Source organism: Hyperolius riggenbachi, chromosome 9 (assembly GCF_040937935.1).
Source record: "Hyperolius riggenbachi isolate aHypRig1 chromosome 9, aHypRig1.pri, whole genome shotgun sequence".
Classification (NCBI taxonomy): domain Eukaryota; kingdom Metazoa; phylum Chordata; class Amphibia; order Anura; family Hyperoliidae; genus Hyperolius; species Hyperolius riggenbachi.
This window is the reverse complement of record NC_090654.1, coordinates 228,223,746-228,242,876: the sequence shown is the minus strand read 5'-3', so window position 1 is coordinate 228,242,876 and position 19,131 is coordinate 228,223,746. Positions and strand designations below refer to the sequence as shown.

At 43.3% G+C, this 19,131-nt stretch overlaps 1 protein-coding gene across 2 annotated transcripts in view; it reads right to left on the bottom strand.

Annotated features, from left to right (window-relative positions):
* The window catches only part of RGS6 (regulator of G protein signaling 6), a 531,053-nt gene that overhangs the window by 470,520 nt on the left and 41,402 nt on the right, over nucleotides 1–19,131 (bottom strand). The window contains exon 2 of one of the 2 annotated variants that reach the window (XM_068254099.1): nucleotides 2,695–2,791. In XM_068254099.1, coding sequence (XP_068110200.1) covers nucleotides 2,695–2,772 — 78 coding nt within the window. In that variant the 5' untranslated portion in view covers nucleotides 2,773–2,791. Of the gene's footprint in view, nucleotides 1–2,694; nucleotides 2,792–19,131 lie in introns of those variants that run through there. The other variant, XM_068254101.1, reaches the window with a different exon arrangement.

The following is a 19,131-nucleotide window of genomic DNA, read 5'->3' as shown; positions in this document are numbered from 1 at the left end:
GCTCACCCTTAACCACCTACCCACCAGGCTATCAGCTTGCCAACACTCAAATCTGCTACCGATATTGTGTATTTTGTGGTCAGATCTGCTACCGACATTGTGTATTTTGTGGTCAGATTAACTGCCGACATTGTGTATTTTGTGGTCAGTTTAACTACCGTCATTGTGTATTTTGTGGTCAGTTTAACTACCGTCATTGTGTATTTTGTGGTCAGTTTAACTACCGTCATTGTGTATTTTGTGGTCAGTTTAACTACCGATATTGTGTATTTTGTGGTGAAATCTGGTGCTGACATTGTGTATGTTCTGGTCAAATCTACCGCAAGATTGAATGATTTTTTTCTGGTCAAATCTGCCGACATGATTGAATGTATTTTCTTGTGAAATCTGCTCACATAACGTGTAATGTCTGGTGAAATGTTCTCGCATTACGTGTATTTTATGTTGAAAGCTTCTGACATTTTGTGTATTTTCTGGAGAAAAGCTGCGCAATGATGTGAATTTTCTGGAGAAAGGTTGACTAAAACTTGGGTGCACTTTTAAATTAGCTCCGCCCCATCCGGTCATAGCCACGCCAATTTTTTCGCAGGTGGTGGACCGTGGGTGGGGGGGTGTCTTTCAATACCTAGCACCGGGTGTCAAATGCCCTAGGTACGCCACTGTGGTTGACTGCATTCATTTTCCTCACAGTTCATGTTTCCAAAGTAAAAGGAATAGGTAGTAAATGTGCTGGCATTATGGAATCATGAAAAACTGAATTACCGTATGTCATGGGGTAATTGGAAAACACTAATTATTTTTAAGGGTGCATAGCTTAAGAAAAGTGACCTGATTCATATTTAACCCTCCTGGCGGTATGAAAATTTCCGCCAGGAGGCAGCGCGGCAGTTTTTTTTTTTTTTTAAATAATGTAGCGAGCCCAGGGCTCGCTACATGATAGCCGCTGCTCAGCGGCATCCCCCCGCCCTCTTCGATCTCCGATCAGGAAATCCCGTTCAAAGAACGGGATTTCCTGGAGGGCTTCCCCCGTCGCCATGGCGACGGGGCGGGATGACGTCGCCGACGTCAGCGACGTCATTGGGAGTCCCGATCCACCCCTCGGCGCTGCCTGGCACTGATTGGCCAGGCAGCGCACGGGGTCTGGGGGGGGGGGCCCGCGCAACGGATAGCGGCGATCGGGCGCTGGGCGGCGGCGATCAGTGTGCTGGCGCAGCTAGCAAAGTGCTAGCTGCGTCCAGCAAAAAAAAAAATTAAGGAAATCGGCCGAGCAGGGCCGGAGAAAACCTCCTGCGCGGCTTACTACGTTCGGGGTTACCGCCAGAAAGGTTAAAGGAAGATTACAGAAAATAAATGTTTATTCTGCTACTCCTTTAGTCATCTATGAAATATCAATGGAGTAAAATCCTCAAAGTACTGTATGAAAAAAGTCTCAGAAATGTGCTTTTCAATATCTGACAATTTCTCACTTATTGGAAAGGTGAGTAACAGACATGGGGATTCCCTCATTCAGTCAGTTTCTACCACCAGACAAGCCATTATTTCACTGCATGAAGTAACAAGTCAACAGCTGCGTGCAGAGAAGTCATAATGGCAGCTGCAGATCTTGTTAGATGGAAGAGACATCATGAAGAGGGGAGCCATGTTATTGTCATTTAGTATTTATATAGCGCTGACATCTTCCACAATGCTATTTACAGAGTATATATACTCTTGTCACTATCTGTCCCTCAGAAGAGCTCACAGTCTAATCCCTACTAAAGCCATATGTCCACCTGTCCACCATATTCTAGGACCAATTTAGGAGGAAGATAATTTACTTCTCTGTATGTTTTGGGGATGTGAAGGGAAACCGGAGTGTTTGGAGAAAACACACACTGACAGAGGAAGAACATACAAACTCCTTGCAGATAATGCCCTGGCTGGGATTCAAGTCATGGACCCAGCGTTGCATGGCAAGAGTGTTATCCACTATCCCACCATGCTGGCCCAGTCCTAGATGAGGAGCTGTCGGATATAGAAGAAGTAGCATTTATTTTTTTCATACAACATATATTGAGAACTTAATTGTATTGCTTTTGTGTAAATGTTTGATAGCAACATGTCATCAGTTTTGCTATTATGGTACTTTAATCCCGGGTACACTTTACAAGTGATACCATATATATATATATATTGCACAGATACAAGGCATAGGCCATTGCAATGTCTCCTACCATTCCAGAGAGGATGCATACCAATCATTTGATGATGGAACTGTTCAATGCAGTGCAATGGTACGGGCCGCCGATCTACCACCGCTCCTGCCCCACCCCCAATGGACCTCGACTTTCTGTGCTGTCCGTTTGATATTTTGATTGTGTTCTTGTCAAAGTCACATGAAATTCAATCAATCTGACATGTTGTGGGAACTGATTCCCTGCAGATCAATCAAGTCTGCAGGGAATTAAACGAATCGATACATGTATGGACACCTTAACACAGCTGATATCACCATGGGACAAATGCAAGCTGTATGAGCAATGAAGAGTAGGAAAACAAGTTTTTATTGTATGTTGTGCCTTTTTAACCTTTGATAGGTGAAAATAGCCTTTTTATACTTTCATAATATAAGAGAAAATTATAGGAGCAACATTTGCCATATTAACATTTCACTTTATGAACCATCTGCAGCAGAGAAGATAGGTAAGGTCTTACTTTTCTGTAGACAATCATGTTTGGAGTGTTATCCTCAGGATCTGTAACTCCAATGCTTGAATCAGAAGACTGAGCCATGGTTGGTTTATTACTGACACTGCAATAACAAACACAGAGAGGTACATCAGACAAGGCAAACTCAAGGCAAACAAACACCCAGTTCAGGTAGTATTCTAGAGCAGTGTTTCTCAACATTTTATTGGTATGTACCCCTTTTAAAACCCTGTACTCACCAAGTACCCCCTAGCATAGTAAACATTATCACAAGTTACTCCTTGACAAATATATTTAATATATATTTAATCGTAGTACATGATAATTGGTTTGAAACCATTTCCAAGCATTTACCATTGCTTTTAATTAGCTAAAACACTAATTTGGTGTTGTTGAAATAAGATTTATCATTTTCTAAAACTCTAAATTTGTTGTTCTTGGTTAGGTAGAACGCCCGAGTACCCCTTGGAGCCTTCAGAAGTACCCCTGGGGTACGTGTACCACATGTTGAGAACCTAGGTTCTAGAGTAATTATTCAAAATAATTAAAACATATGTTAAATTACTAAAGTATAAAAAAAAAGAAATGACTTCAGTTTTTTTGCAAAAACAAAACTACCTGCTTCACCAATTCATATATCATCAGCAACTGACAACTGGCAGCCCCCCCTTTAGTCACATGGGCATGATTGGGGGGAGCGACTGGTACATTTTGCTAAGAATTATTTTATTCTAACTGCATTTTAATGGGAATAATAAGTAAAAAAATAGAAAAAAAGTATTATTTCTCAGTTTTCAGCCACTATAGTTTTAAAATAATGCATGCTACTGTAATTAAATCCCACGTATCTTATTTGTCCATTTGTCCTGGTTATTACACAATTGAAATTATGTCCCTATCACAATGTATCAAAATTGATTGCCCTCTAATGACATACCGTATGTGTTAAAAAAAAAAAAAAAAAAAAAAAAAGGTTGAGTCCCTCAGGGACCTATTTATGTTTTTTTAAATGTCCCTTTTATGATTTCTTTTTTGATAAAAGTGTTTTATTTTGGTAACTATGGGAGGGGAGGTAAGGTGATGTACATTGTGATGTATGTAGGTGTAATTTTAATATTTGCCCACTAGAGATCTTCCCACTTTATTCTCCTCCTGTGTATTGTGAACATTACACAAGTATAGCGTATATACTTTACTTTCACTTTTGTCAATGACCACTGGCATCTCATTGTGTTCCAATTCACTGATCAGTGTACTAATGGGTGGCGACAAGAACATGAGTGCGTGCGGTGGGCAATCCCGGTGAGGTACGTATATCTACGCCCCTGGGAAATTAGATGAAGTCCTGCGGGGCATAGATATACTGCCCCGGGACAACAACTAGTTAAAGTAAACCTGAAATGAAAATAATAAAATAATAATAATAATGAGATATGTAATTGTCTCTGTGGAATTAATGCTAAATATTCTTATTTCGGGTTTCAGGGAAGAAAATCTCAGAATGAAATCTGTGCAATGTTCAACTTCACAGTTACATGACTGCTATTCATTCAGCTCCCACACAGAGAAATGATGAATGATGACCTATTGAACATTCAATTGCAATTCTGCGATCAGGAGCATTTTTACAGCCACACAAAGGTTTTATGGCTTGTAATTAGAGCTGTTAGTGCAGTCTGACTACACAGCAAAAGCCCTAGTTCATTAAAGTGGTATGAAACTCAAAATTACATTTTTGCTCTAAGACATTAAACACAGAAACAAAACTATTTACACTTTACTGAAGCTAAATGATAACATTGCTGCTTGCAAGACAAATTATCAGATTGTCATGTAATTAAAGGGATGCTGTAGGGGGGTCGGGGGAAAATGAGTTAAAGTTACTTCTAATGGTCCCCCACAGACATCCTGTGCCCACGCAGCCACTCCCCAATGCTCCGGCCCCGCCTATGGTTCACTTCTGGAATTTCAGACTTTAAAGTCTGAAAACCACTGCGCCTGCGTTGCTGTGTCCTCACTGCCACTGATGTCACCAGGAGGGTACTGCGCATGCCCAGTATAGTCTGTGCCTACACCGTACGTTCCTGGTGACATCAGGGAGGGCGAGGACACGGCAATGCAAGCGCAGTGGTTTTCAGACTTTAAAGTCTGAAATTCCAGAAGTGAGCCGGAGCATCGGTGAGTGGCTGCGCGGGCACAGGATGCCTGCGGGGGACCAATAGAAGCCCCAGGTAAGTTCAACTCATTTTCCCCCGACCCCCCTACAGTGTCCCTTTAAATAGTTGCTGAGCAAATAACATAGAGAAAGTCCTGCCTTGTTTGCTTTTCTAACAACAACTCAACACAATCTGATAATTTTGTTTGACAACAGCAACCTTATCAATTAGCTTCTGAGTAAAGTTGATGTTTGAATTATTAGCCCTTCGAGTAACTTGAAAACCAAATATATGTTTTTCTTTTCATTTAATGCGGTGTTTAATGTTTTAAACCATAGATTAAATTTTAGTTTAATTCCTTTCAAAGCCTTGCAATGAAAAAAAAATAAACAGTGAAAACAGGGAAGTTCTAAGTAGATTGTTACTAAATGTTAATGTGTTTATCTCATTATGGCACATGCCACTCCATGTACCATTTAAAGCACATTTGAATTTCTTAAATTTTTTGTTACAAATCTTGGTGGCATATTCATTTACCCTGTCCCAAAAGTGATCTATTGCATAGCAATCCCACACACAGTGTACCAGGTTAGCATTTGGAAAGCAGCATTTTGGACAGGTATAATATGCTGGAGGGTGGGCATATTAAATGTTAAAGAGACTCCGTAACAAAAATTGCATCCTGTTTTTTATCATCCTACAAGTTCCAAAAGCTATTCTAATGTGTTCTGGCTTACTGCAGCACGTTCTACTATCACCATCTCTGTAATAAATCAACTTATCTCTCTCTTGTCAGACTTGTCAGCCTGTGTCTGGAAGGCTGCCAAGTTCTTCAGTGTTGTGGTTCTGTGATGCATCTCCCCCCTCCTGGCCCCTCTATGCACACTGCCTGTGTATAATGATCTCTTGAGATACAAAAGGAAGGATGTATACAGCCTGCTTGTGTATGAATGTATTTTCTATGTGTGGACATACTGTACATCAACCTACTTCCTGTTTTGGTGGCCATTTTGTTTGTTTATAAACAAACTTTTTAAAACTGTTTTTAACCACTTTTAATGCGGCGAGGAGCGGCGAAATTGTGACAGAGGGTAATAGGAGATGTGGTATGTTTACTTTTGTGCAATTTTAACAATACAGATTCTCTTTAAAGGGATACTGTAGGGGGGTCTGGGGAAAATGAGTTGAACTTACCCCGGGCTTCTAATGGTCCCCCGCAGACATCCTGTGTTGGCGCAGCCACTCACCGATGCTCTGGCCCCGCCTCCAGTTCACTTCTGGAATTTCTGACTTTAAAGTCAGAAAACCACTGCGCCTGCGTTGCCATGTCCTCACTCCCGCTGATGTCACCAGGAGTGTACTGCGCAGACACAGACCATAATGGGCCTGCACTGTGCGCTCTTGGTGACATCAGCGGGATCGAGGACACGGCAACGCAGGCTCAGTGGTTTTCTGACTTTAAAGTCAGAAATTCCAGAAGTGAACTGGAGGCGGGGCCGGAGCATCGGTGAGTGGCTGCACCAACACAGGATGTCTGCGGGGGACCATTAGAAGCCCCGGGTAAGTTCAACTCATTTTCCCCCGACCCCCCTACAGTATCCCTTTAAATGCAAAATTTGCTTTATGCAGAAATAAAAGATGATATGTCCTATGCTGTTCATTTATTATATTCGATCTAAATTCACCCCAACCTTGTATTATATGTTCTGTCAAATCCTCATCTTGGAAATCTTTCTTCCATGCTTCGAAACTGAGATGAGCTAGTTTTGGACCTTCTGCTACCACCGTGGTCTGCACAAAATCGGATAATGACTTCAAAGATCCCCCAGGACTTCTTAATCTATCGAAAGCATCTGGGAAGTGCCAATTCCGAGATATTGGCAATGTGTGATCTCACAAATGATTGAATCTGTAGATATGGAAAGAAGTCTGCTGCTGAGATCGAATATGTCCTTCGCAAATCAGCAAAGGAAATCCATGTGCCATCTAGATGGAGTTTTCCCAATTTTGAAATACCCTTTTGGTCCCAGTTTGAAAAGAGCTGTTGAGTGATACTCACTGGGAAATGATGGTTTCCCCATCAGGCAATGAAGGCCTAAATTTTTCCTCACCGCTCTCCAGGTTAGTATGGTATCTCTAAAGATAACATTTTGCTGGAGTCTTAGAGGGAGTTCAGTTGGCTTAGAGTGCAGGAGGCCAAGAAGCGACCATGGTCTTGCAATTTCAGTTTCTAGAGATATGTTGGAATATTTGATGGTTCCTCAATCATGTACATGACGCAAGAGTGCCGCTAAGTTATATCTCCGAATGTTGGGAAGATTCAAGCCTCCCAAAGGTTTAGACATGTATGAAGTTTTTTTTAAAGTGATTCAGGGCTTCTTCCTTCCCCAAATAAATTTGGCGAAGGCAGATTCCAATAATGAAACGACCTTGTGTCAGATAAGGAGTGGGAATGTCTGCATGGGATAGAGTAGCCTCCCCATCATAGTCATAAGTGCTGCCCTTCCTGCTAGTCCTATGGGGAGGTTGTCCCATCTGTCTAATTGCTCCCTTAGCTGTTGGAATAAAGGTGTATAATTTAAAGCATATAGTTGGGTAGGGTCTCTTGGGATTTTAATTCCCAGATATTTTACTTGGGTATGAGTCACTCGCAGACCTAAGGAAGTCCATTGTCTGGTATCTGCTAGCTTCCAGAGGGGAATTATTTCACTCTTATTTTTGTTGACTTTAAATCCTGATAATTTTGAGAATTCTGTTAATATTTTAAATATTTGTGATACCTGAACCATTGGATCCCTAAAGGAAAATAAGAATGTCATCAGCAAAGAGTGATTGCTGAATTTCTGCATCTTCTACCTTAATCCCTTGTATTTGATGTCTAAGGGGTGTGGAGAACATTTGAATTTTATTAATTTCATGCTAGAAAAGAGAAAGAAAGTTAGAGCCTGTCTGATATTGTTTTGCACTGTATCTTCCACTGAATAAGGGTTTCAAGTATTTAGTGCCTTGGCATGCAGACAGGGTACACAAATATTGATGAAATTATTTATCTGCTGCTGGCTTTACAACACAAAATGATGGCATCTATTACTGAAGGTTTTGGCCGGATATTTCAGGAATGACTGGTGAACATATGGTTTGTTAAATACTGTAACGGCTGGATGCTCTATCGATTACATTTTATTTTTAGTATTATAAAGCTCTCCTATTTTGGGAAAGGACTTTACTTTTTGCAAGGTTACTTAATTATTCTGAGTGATGATCCTGTATGGTTTTCAGAACCATTTAGGCAATGTTATTATACTGCATACTAATGCATTAACCACCCTGGCGTTCTGATTAAATCGCCAGGGTGGCTGCGGGAGGGTTTTTTTTAAATAAAAAAAAAACTATTTCATGCACCCAACTGAAAGTTGGCTGCATGAAAGCCCACTAGAGGGCGCTCCGGAGGCGTTCTTCCGATCGCCTCCGGCGGCCAGAAGTAACACGGAAGGCCGCAATAAGCGGCCTTCCGTGTTTCGCTTACCTCGTCGCCATGGCGACGAGCGGAGTGACGTCATGGACGTCAGCCGACGTCCTGACGTCAGCCGGCTCCGATCCAGCCCTTAGCGCTGGCCGGAACTGTTTGTTCCGGCTACGCTGGGCTCGGGCGGCTGGGGGGACCCTCTTTCGCCGCTACACGCGGCGGATCGCCGCGCTGCAGCGGCGATCAGGCAGCACACGCGGCTGGCAAAGTGCCGGCTGCGTGTGCTGCTTTTTATTTCATTAAAATCGGCCCAGCAGGGCCTGAGCGGCAGCCTCTGGCGGTGTTGGACGAGCTGAGCTCGTCCAGACCGCTCAGCTGGTTAAAAAGGCAGCAGAAACTAAGCATTTCCTATGTAAGCAATAATGAATTTATGGAGACTGTAGGGAAAAAGAGCCATATCCTTAGCTGATCTAGTAAAAACAAGCTTTGCAACTGAACATGCAAAAAAATGCACATTCACACAGCAGTATACAAAGCTTAGGACATTTGCGGGACTTAAAGAGACACTGAAGTCTCATTTTTACCTTATTTTCTTATTTATTCTTCTTCAGCATTACATTGCTGAATCGCCGCATTCTCGCGGCAGAACAAGTTATTTATAGCCCTGAAATTGCCCTGCAAACTTCAAGGGGTCGCATCATTCTGCTTCCTGGTAGAGGTAGAGCTTTGTGCAGTAGCTCTGCCTCTACTCCGGTCAATCTCTGCCTCTCCCCGCCCCTCTTACTCTTCTTTCCCTGAGAGGGGCGGGGAGAGGCGGAAATTGAATGGAGTAGAGGCAAAGCCACTGCGCAAAGTTCTGCCTCTACCAGGAAACAACATTTACGACCTGCAAGTCGTGGAACTTTTCAGGTCAATTTCATGGCTATAAATAACTCATTCTGCTGCAGGGATGCGGCGATTCAACTTAGAGTTTAATGCTGAAGAAGGATGAATAAGAAAATAAGGTAAAAAAAAGAGACTTCAGCGTCTCTTTAAATGGGGTACGAGGATCCCAATAGGATAGGGCGTCAAATGTCACACAAACCAGTTAAAACAAACTTTATTTACTTAAAAAGCAGGGTGTAAAGGATAAAGCGGAAAAGAAGACAAGAGGCTGAATGGCTTTGTGGGGGTACATGCATCATAAAAACATGAACTGAAACTGCCTTACTCAAAGTAACCATGACCTAGTAACCGCAAAATCTAAAAGGCCTTCACTCTATTCTCAATGTCCTAGATCTCTCGTCCATTTTCAATACAGTGGACCATAAATACTCTTCTTCTCCAAATTCTCTCATCCATGTGCATTCGGGGTCTTTACTGGCTGTCCTCTTATCTCTATATATCTATCTATGCAAGTCGAGTTCACTCAAATGCATAGCATGGGGGCACAGTAATGGAGGTGCATGACCAGGTAGGAGAAACAAGCAGGAGGACCCTGCCGAAGGCTTACAATCTAGAGGGAGAGGTAGGGACACGAAAGGTAGGGGACCAGAGTTCACCTGTGGGTTTAGAGCACCAGTGAGGGGTGGTAGGCCAGAGTGAAAAGGTGAGTTTTGAGGGCCTTCTTGAAGATGTGGAAGGAGGGGGCTGTCCTAATGGGTAGAGGTAGGAAGTTCAATAGTGTTGGAGAAGCTCTTGAGAAGTTTTGAAGGTGTGCATGGGGCTGGGTGATGCGGGGGGGGGGGGGGGGGTCAGGCAAAGTTTATTGGAGGAGCGGATTGAGCGGCTAGGTGTGTACCTCTGAGTAAGATCGAAAATGTAGGTTGGACAGGTTTTGTGGACAGATTTGTACGTCAGACTCAGTATCTTGAATCTGATTCTGGACTGGATAGGAAGCCAGTGGAGGGATTCACAAAGGAAAGCCACTGTGGTGGAGCGATGGGAAGAGTGGATAATTCTGGCTGCCGCATTCAGCGGGGCAATTTGGGTCATAGGGAGACCAGACATAAGGGCACTGCAGTAGTCAAGGTGTGAAATTATGAGGGCAAGTATGTGAAGTTTGGGGGTGGCAGAGGTCAGGAAAGGGTGAATCTTGCAGATGTTACGAAGGTGGAAGTTGTAAGACTTTGTGAGGTTTTAGATGTAGGGAATGAAGGAGAGTGTGGAGTCCAGGAGGACACCCAGACAGCGTCTTGAGAGTTAGGGCGAATGGTAGCATGGTTAACAGTGACATGCACACCTGGGAGGTTCAGGGATGGCTGGGGTGGGAAGATCATAAATAACATTGATGGTATTTCAATAACCGCTGTCCTCCTGGCGCACTGCCTATGTGTAATACTGGACACGACTCTCTCATTCAAACCACACATTGACAAACTATTCTCCTCTTTTCGCCTCCACCAAAAAGAAACCATCTTTCGCACCCCCTTTTCTCACAGTGGACACTATCAAACTTTTTGTGCATACCCTGATTATCTCACGTCTAGACTACTGCAAGTCTCTGATCTGTGGCCTACCTGCTAACCGTTTGACCCTGCTACAGTCCATCATGAACTCAGCTGCACGACTCATTCACCTCTCCTCATGCTTCTCCAGGCCTATCCCCCTTTGTCAGTCCCTTCACTGGCTGCCAGTTACACAAAGGATACAATTCAAAATCCTGATGGTTGCCTACAAAGCACTTTACAACCTAGCTCCTTATCTAAATAATCTTATTTCCAGATACCACCCTAAAGGAATCTCTGCTCTACTAACGATAGACAGGAGTCTTCCTCTCTGGTCACCTCTTCCCACTCCAGCCTACAAGACTTCTCTTGATCATCTCCCCTCCTCTGAAACACCCTCCCTCAACACATTCCCCACTCGCCTATACTTACCCTTTTTAGATGCAACCTGAAAACTTACCTAAACAGGCAGGCATACCGTCTTAGGACAACCATGTAACTGACCACCATTTTACCATCTCACACACAGTTTCCCTTCACCTATTGTCCTATCCCTTAACCCTGTAGGCCAAGTTCACATCATGAAACGCAGATGGCCGTGCGTTCGTAACACAACGCGTATGAACGCACGCCATCTGCATTTCTATGCATTGCGTGGCTGATCCCATTCACTGAAAGATGCGCGTTTTGTTAAAAAATGCGTGCAGTATGTGTTCCCGGACCGCACTGGTCCGGAACGCATGCAGTGAGAACGGGGCCTATGATTTTAAGTCTTTTTGTCTCTTAACCTCCTGAGCGGTATGGACGAGCTCAGCTCGTCCATCACCGCCGGAGGCTGCCGCTCAGGCCCTGCTGGGCCGATTTGCACCAAATAAAGTGCAGCACACGCAGCCGGCACTTTGCCAGCCACGTGTGCTGCCTGATCGCCGCCGCTCTGCGGCGATTCGCCGCGAGCAGCGGCGAAAGAGGGCCCCCCTAGCCGCCTGAGCCCTGCGCAGCCGGAACAAAAAGTTCCGGCCAGCGCTAAGGGCTGGATCGGAGGCGGCTGACGTCAGGACGTCGGCTGACGTCCATGACGTCACTCCGCTCGTCGCTATGGCGACGATCTAAGCAAAACAAGGAAGGCCGCTCATTGCGGCCTTCCTTGTTTATTCTGGGCGCCGGAGGCGATCGGAAGAACGCCTCCGGAGCGCCCTCTAGTGGGCTTTCATGCAGCCAACTTTCAGTTGGCTGCATGAAATAGTTTTTTTTTAATTAAAAAAAAACCCTCCCGCAGCCTCCCTGGCGATCTCAATAGAACGCCGGGGAGGTTAATGCTGTGTAATGTGCATGCATATCTTCCCCCATTATGTAAAAATCTGTAATTGATTTCTTCACTGCATAAGCTGTAATCCACATTTGTCTTGTACTATTGTTTATATTGTATTGTTATTCATGGTATTCTGTTGTGCAGCCCCATGGAAGATGCTGGCACTATATAAATCAATATTAATAATTATATTGGCCTTGTCAAAGGAGAATGATCCATAGAATATATTCAAGTACGGAATGTAGAAAGGATTTCCTTGCAGAAAAGACAGACCTTACTCAGTATGTGGGACCAAGGCAGGTAAAAAGGGCGCATACAGCAATCGGTTAAAAAGGTAACCGCAGAGAGCACAATATTATCAGAAGCTTATGTGGGGCCCAGAGTACAATAAAGGTGCACAATATTTGTGTAAAAGCAATAGGAAGTCTCAATAGGAAAATCATATAGTGGAAGTCTCAATACGAAAATCAAATAGTGGAAGCCTCCAGGCACCTACATTTCACTGTAATGCCTCTAACCATGGCTTTGTGCGTGTGGGAGGGTGTTAACGGTTAGGCACCACGTGGGTTAAGGGTTAGGCATCGGTAGAGGGAGGGTTAAAGGAAACCAGAGATGTACAAAGCTGCAGAATTGATAATTACCCAGGGCTTCCTCCAGCCCAATAACCTCATCTGAGTGCCTCTCCGTCCTCCCGCAGTCTGCTGTTAAACCACAATCAGCACCTGTAACAGGCTCAGTCGCATCAGTCTGAGTCTACTGAGCATGCGCAGTAGGTCTGCGCTTGCTCAGAAGACCCAGACTGGACCCGACTGAGCCTGTTACCGGAGCTGATCGCAGCTAAATGGCAGACCGTGAGAGTACAGCGAGGGACTCAGACAAGCTTATGGGGCTGGAGGAAGCCCCAGGTAAGTATCAAAGCTGCAGCATAGTTGTTCTCTGGTACACTTTAAGGGTAAGGCACCACTAGGTGGAGGGGTTAAGGGTTAGGCATTGGTACAAGGAGGGTTAACGGTAAGGCACCACCAGGTGGTGGGGGGTTAAGGGTGAGGCATTGGTAGGGGGAGGGTTAAGGGTAAGGTACCACTAGGTGGGGGGTTAAGGGTTAGGCATTGGTAGAGGGAGGGTTAATGGTAAGGCACCACAAGATGAGCTTGAAAAAAATAAAAAAGTATGCTACCTGATCCGGGGGGCTGTATGGATCAGGTAGACTTAAAAAACGCTCTCCGTCGCTCCCGTGGGCCACACTGGCCCACTTTCACTTTCGTGACCTATAGGTCATGACACTGCGCAAAGAGACTGTGTGTCTCTCACACCGTGCAGGGAGGCGGCGGGGGAGCAGGGGGCGCGGCCATGGAGAGAGAGCTGCCCAATGGCAGCTCTGGTAACCCTGCAGGAACTCCCCTGGTGGTGTTTTGAACAGGGAATCCCTCTCCCTTGTGCTTACCTCCAAGATAGCGATAAATATTGTCGCTAATCTCAGGGGGCTATAACGCAGCAGTGGGGGGGGGGGGCAGAGAATGGCAGTGTGGGGACACAGAGGCATGTTCTCTGCCTCATAACATGCCTCTGTGTCCCCACACGTTATGTAATGGACCACTGAGCTTCAAACACCTTTCCCCACTTTTAAAGAAACTCTAGAACACGTGCTTTTGCACTCTTGTTTAATAATCTACTTAAAATGCATGAAAAACACAACTTCTTTCACTGTTAATCACACCTAGTAGATGTTTGTGAGCATAATAAAGCGGAGATGTACAGACAGTTACAAGAGGTCTGGATGTAAAGTGACAGAAATCCTACACAGCACGCATTTGATTTCCTAGGAACTGTCCCTGCTGAGGCATGCCCATAATTTCTACTAATAGGCTGCCATTATTGCCGTTCAGTGTGCAGGCTTATTGATCTGCCCACTGACCACTAACACGATGAGTGCTGTGAGAGGAGGTGAAAGATGAAATCCAACATGCATCACAACCTATGTGTATCACAGTAACAGGAAAGTGATGGCCAAGCTATTTCTAAGCCCTTCTAGTTCCATATGTGCCTGTTGTCTGCACAGCTACCATTCCTTTCACTAGTTGTTTCCAGGCAACAACAATTTTTGAGAATTTGACATTTTGTGCCACCTCTTGTGCTCCTCTTGTGTGAGCAAACTTCTGCACGAAGAGAAGCAGATGTATTCCTTGTGTGTAGGCGTATGCCTCCATGTCTACTCATGGTCATGTGGGTTGGGGAATGCAGAGCATCATTTCTCAAGTGTTCCTAGATTTGTAGGTCCTACAAAAATCTTGCTATGAGGTAACACAAGAATTAGTTATGCCACCAACGCTAAGGTTTCATGTGAGGATCTATATTCAGGTTTGTTAGCCACTTTGCAATCATGTGCAATTTTCCAGCACACAGATGTCTCTACTAGTGCACAATGCTAAATTAAGACAGTGCACGGTTTCTGCTGTATGTAGCCTCCCCTCAGGACCTGCCTTTGTAGTTCTGAAGCCATGAGCAGAGCAGTCACATGAGTCGCAAGAGAGACCCAAACGCTATTTCAAGTCTCTGTTCCTTTCTCACTACTCTGTAGTCTGAGGAGAAAATAGGCTACTGGCAACCGAGTGTGTGTGTGTATGTTAAAAAAAAGGTAGGAAAAGTTAAAGCAAATGTAACTCTTTGTATAAAAATACATAAATAATAAACATAATAATGTATTAATAAAATAAAAACACAGCACCAGTAATTCATTATTAAATAATGAATGCATTAATAAACTGACAACAGTACGCTACTAAATATGCAAATAATAGTTTTGTACTTGATATCAAATGTGTATTTGGCTCTCTGTATGAAGAGCAAGTGCAAGGATCTCCATTTCTCATCTTTAAAAGACAACTAAAGTGAGAGGTATATGAAGGCCGCCATATTTATTTCCTTTTAAGCAATACCAGTTGCCTGGAAGCATACGTATATAATCACCTCTGGGAGACTTGGGCACAGGATACAGCCAGTATATGGCTTATCCTGCTGCTGCGCAAGTCCCGGCGGACTTGATGTAATGTAATGTGATGTAATGGGGAATGATGTAATTCGGCTTCTAGCTATTGCTGGTGGCCGAATTACAGTGTTTTAAAAGTAACTTCTGACGGTGTCAAAGTTATTCATTGTGTGCCGCTATAGTGGTTACTCCTATCACGGTCTATAATGGTGCCGGCTGCGCCAAAATCTCCTGTGTTGTTATTACAGCGCTCGGCCTGGAAGTCCTGCTGGTCTGTTTGGCTGCAGTAGTGCCTGAATCACACCATGCAGCTAATCTTGTCAGATCTGACAATATTGTCAGAAACACCTGATCTGTTGCATGCTTGTTTAGAGTGTATGGCTAAAAGGATTAGAGACAGAGGATAAGCAGAACAGACAGGCAACTGGTGTAGCTTAAAAGGAAATAAACATGGCAGCGTCCATATCCTTCTCATTTCAGGTGTCCTTTAATAGTCTTCCTAACAACCATGTTACCTTCCAGAATGTGTTTCCCCACCCCCTCTTCCTGAAGTAGGTCATCCCACTTTTGCATGGCGCCATCAGCTACCTTTTTGGAATCAAGAACTCTCAAGGCCTGATAGAAATCTGTTAAAGATCTACTAGTGTTGCCTGAACTAAGGTATTCATCAAATTGTGTGGACACCATGATACACCCCCCCCCCCCCCCCCACCACCACCACCATTACCACCCTTGGCGCAGGTAATAAGAAACAATAGAGTGCAGCTGGGAGTATGGCAAAAAATCTCCAGAAGAAAAACTATAGTTGGCCTTAAACTCTTGAAAAAAAAAACATCTGCTTTCTTGATGGTCAAACATGGTGCCCAATTTTGTAATCCCCTTTTCATCCCAGCAGGAAAAAAACTTTTTGCTGTAAGCTGGGTGGGAATGTGAATAATAGTCATAAAATATTATTAGCATGACTGTTGTTGTTGCTTTAAAGATTATGGCAGATGTTAAAGAGAATCTGTATTGTTAAAATCGCACAAAAGTAAACATACCAGTGCGTTAGAGGACATCTCCTATTATCCTCTGTCACAATTTCGCCGCTCCCCGCCGCATTAAAAGTGGTTAAAAACAGTTTTTAAAAGTTTGTTTATAAACAAACAAAATGGCCACCAAAACAGGAAGTAGGTTGATGTACAGTATGTCCACACATAGAAAATACATTCATACACAAGCAGGCTGTATACATCTTTCCTTTTGAATCTCAAGAGATCATTTGTGTGTTTCTTTCCCCCTGTTCTCATGCACTGAAGTTTCAGGCTGCTCTTTTCTTCCTGCAAACAGCTTTGCTCTTGTCTGTAATTCTTCAGTATGTGAAAGCCCAGCCAGCTCAGAGGACTATTTATCCAGCTTGTAAAAGATAAGAGAGAAGAGAGAAGCTGCCATAATCTAAATAATACACAGGCAGTGTGCAGAGAGGGGCCTGGAAGGGTGAGTTCATAGCAGAGCCACAACACTGAAGAACTTGGCAGCCTTCCAGACACAGGCCGACAAGTCTGACAGGGGAAAGATACATTGATTTATTACAGAGACTGTTATAGTAGAAAGTGCTGCAGTAAGCCAGAACACATTAGAATAGCTTTTGGAACTTGTAGGATGATAAAAAACAGGATGCAATTTTTGTTACGGAGTCTCTTTAAGTGTACTATCATTATAGTTTTTGTCTTGCCAAAAGCATCTTTTCCAACATTTTCCGGTTCTTAAGGATATTTTGTAATGTGCTGAGTGAAATATTTGTTACATAGAGTAAGCCCAATTTGCCATTTAAAAATAATGCAGAGATTGTGTGTGTTGAGTAAATTATGTATTTAAGAGCGATGATCAGAGAAAAAGCAAACAAAGTGATTCGGTACTGAGCAGTGGTTGTATTGGCGGTAGTGAAGTGGTAAATTATTATGTCTAGGGAAAAAGTAGCAGCAGACCATGAAGTCAGATGAGTCATGTACCCAGCTACTTGCCAAAGTGGCAATCAGTGTTCACTCTCCTGATTGAATTCCACCCCCTGAAAAGTTGCTGTTCACCTCTCTATCCCTGCATGTATCTACTGTGTCCTGCTAAGTGCCGTGAGGAGGCAGAGAGCAGCATTGTGCTAGGAGAAGAGAGAGGAGTGAGGAAGGAGATAGCAACCTGTCATGGTGAGAAAGAGACAAAGAATGAGGGAGAAAGTGCATATATGCTGGAACAGAGGTAAGAGAGTGAAAATGAGCAAGGAAAGGATCACGAAATGGGGAACTGAGAACATGAAGATGGAAATCACTTTAAAAATTGTTAAATGTGTGGGCCTCATTAGGGTATAATATATTGAAAGCTGACCAAATTGTATGCTTTCCTTCTTGAGCTGGTTATAGCTTCAGACACTAGATAGGTGCAGCTACTCTGCACTTAACCCTTTTTTGCCATCACAAATACCTACAATTAAACCTCATGCATGCCAATACAGCCACTCACTACTTTTTTTTTTGTAGTACAGCAGCTTTACACTTAAACCTCTCTGTCCAACACAGCCACTCAGAACGTCAACTCTTCTCCAACTGCACAGCTACCCTGTGCTCAGAATCTTAATGTCTTCTTTGCATGCCCAACTAGCCTGCACTTTCACATTGTCCTGCCTGTACATACCACTATAGTTAAGTTGCTTCTTTTACTAAGAGTCTCCATGGTTACTAGTGCCATATCTATACAACTACAAGTATGCTAGTAGCTAGCAATGATAAGAAAAAGAATGTGTCAGGCAACTAGAAGAAACTTTTTGTCTCCTAATTTTTTATTGTTGTGTTTCCTTCCAAAGAACCCTTTGAAGCAGGCTTTCAATTTCAGGTCAGTCATGATCAAAGCCATTGTGAAATCAAAGATGTGTAGAACCCCTTGGTGGAAAAGGCTTAATAACAGTTAGCTGCTTCAACAGAGAGAAAAAAGGATTAACTGGTTGGCACGTCTTTAAGGACTCCTAAAACTGCTCAGGAGTAGGGTTTGGCATAAGTCTAAAAGTACTAAGAATCACGTAATATCTACTAAAACTGCAAAACAGGTTGGCAAAAAGGGAAAATATTGATGTTACAGCACAACAGTTGCAATAAATGTGTATTAGACTTATGACTTATATAATACATCTGAAGACCTTCCCATGGCTTCCAGCGCTGTGTAATATGTTGGCGCTTTATAAATACAATAAATAATAATAATGGATGGTAATGACATTTCTAAACTTTCTAGTATTTATTATTTTAAGCTGAATTGTTTACCCCTAGTGATTATATTAGGAATTCAGTATCACTGAACAAAGTGTCAGATGTCAGCATCTTGGTTTTAAGCTTCGTACAAAAGGGGGTAAAAGCGCCCATAAGAAACGACGTGCAGTCAAAGAATGAGGTTCCCGGATCCTTCTTCCTGCCTGCGGGAACATGCGACGGCACAGGATGGGCACGAACAAGAGTTCAAATGATCATGCCACTTTGTGCAGGAGTCATTAGGGATCTGATCCGCTGCCACGGTCATTGTCACCGCACATCGCAAAGCATTGTATGCCTATTCGTGCACCTGTACCCACGTTGCAAAATCGCAGAAACAATCGCTCATCACTTAAAAAAATGCTGGTCTTCAGAAGAATCGCAGGCAAAATCATGAGGTGAGAACGGACTTTAAAAGTATCCTAAAGGTGTGAAGGGATTTTTCTTTTTTATAGCTTGCCAAAATAGACGAATGACTATCTGGTGAGCCATCTCATCTGAAAGTATGGTTCTACTTTGAAGAACAACCACTGCTGCCAGGAAACACCAATCACATGTTTACTGTCAAATTCCACCTCTGAAGAGGGATCTCGAATTCTGAAAGTGGGTGGGAAATACCTCCTACTTTCATTAATCAGGCCTAGTATTATAATTCGTATGCTCCAGATAGGCTACATGAGACAACATTTGCCGATTCTCGAAAGGAGTGCAAAAAATAAAATGCTAAGAATGGCACCTGCTTGTTCCAGCCTCTTCTGATGCTAATTCATGTTTTTCTTCTGGCTGAAATAGCACTCTAGCAGGATAGTCAGATGTGTTGTGAGACAA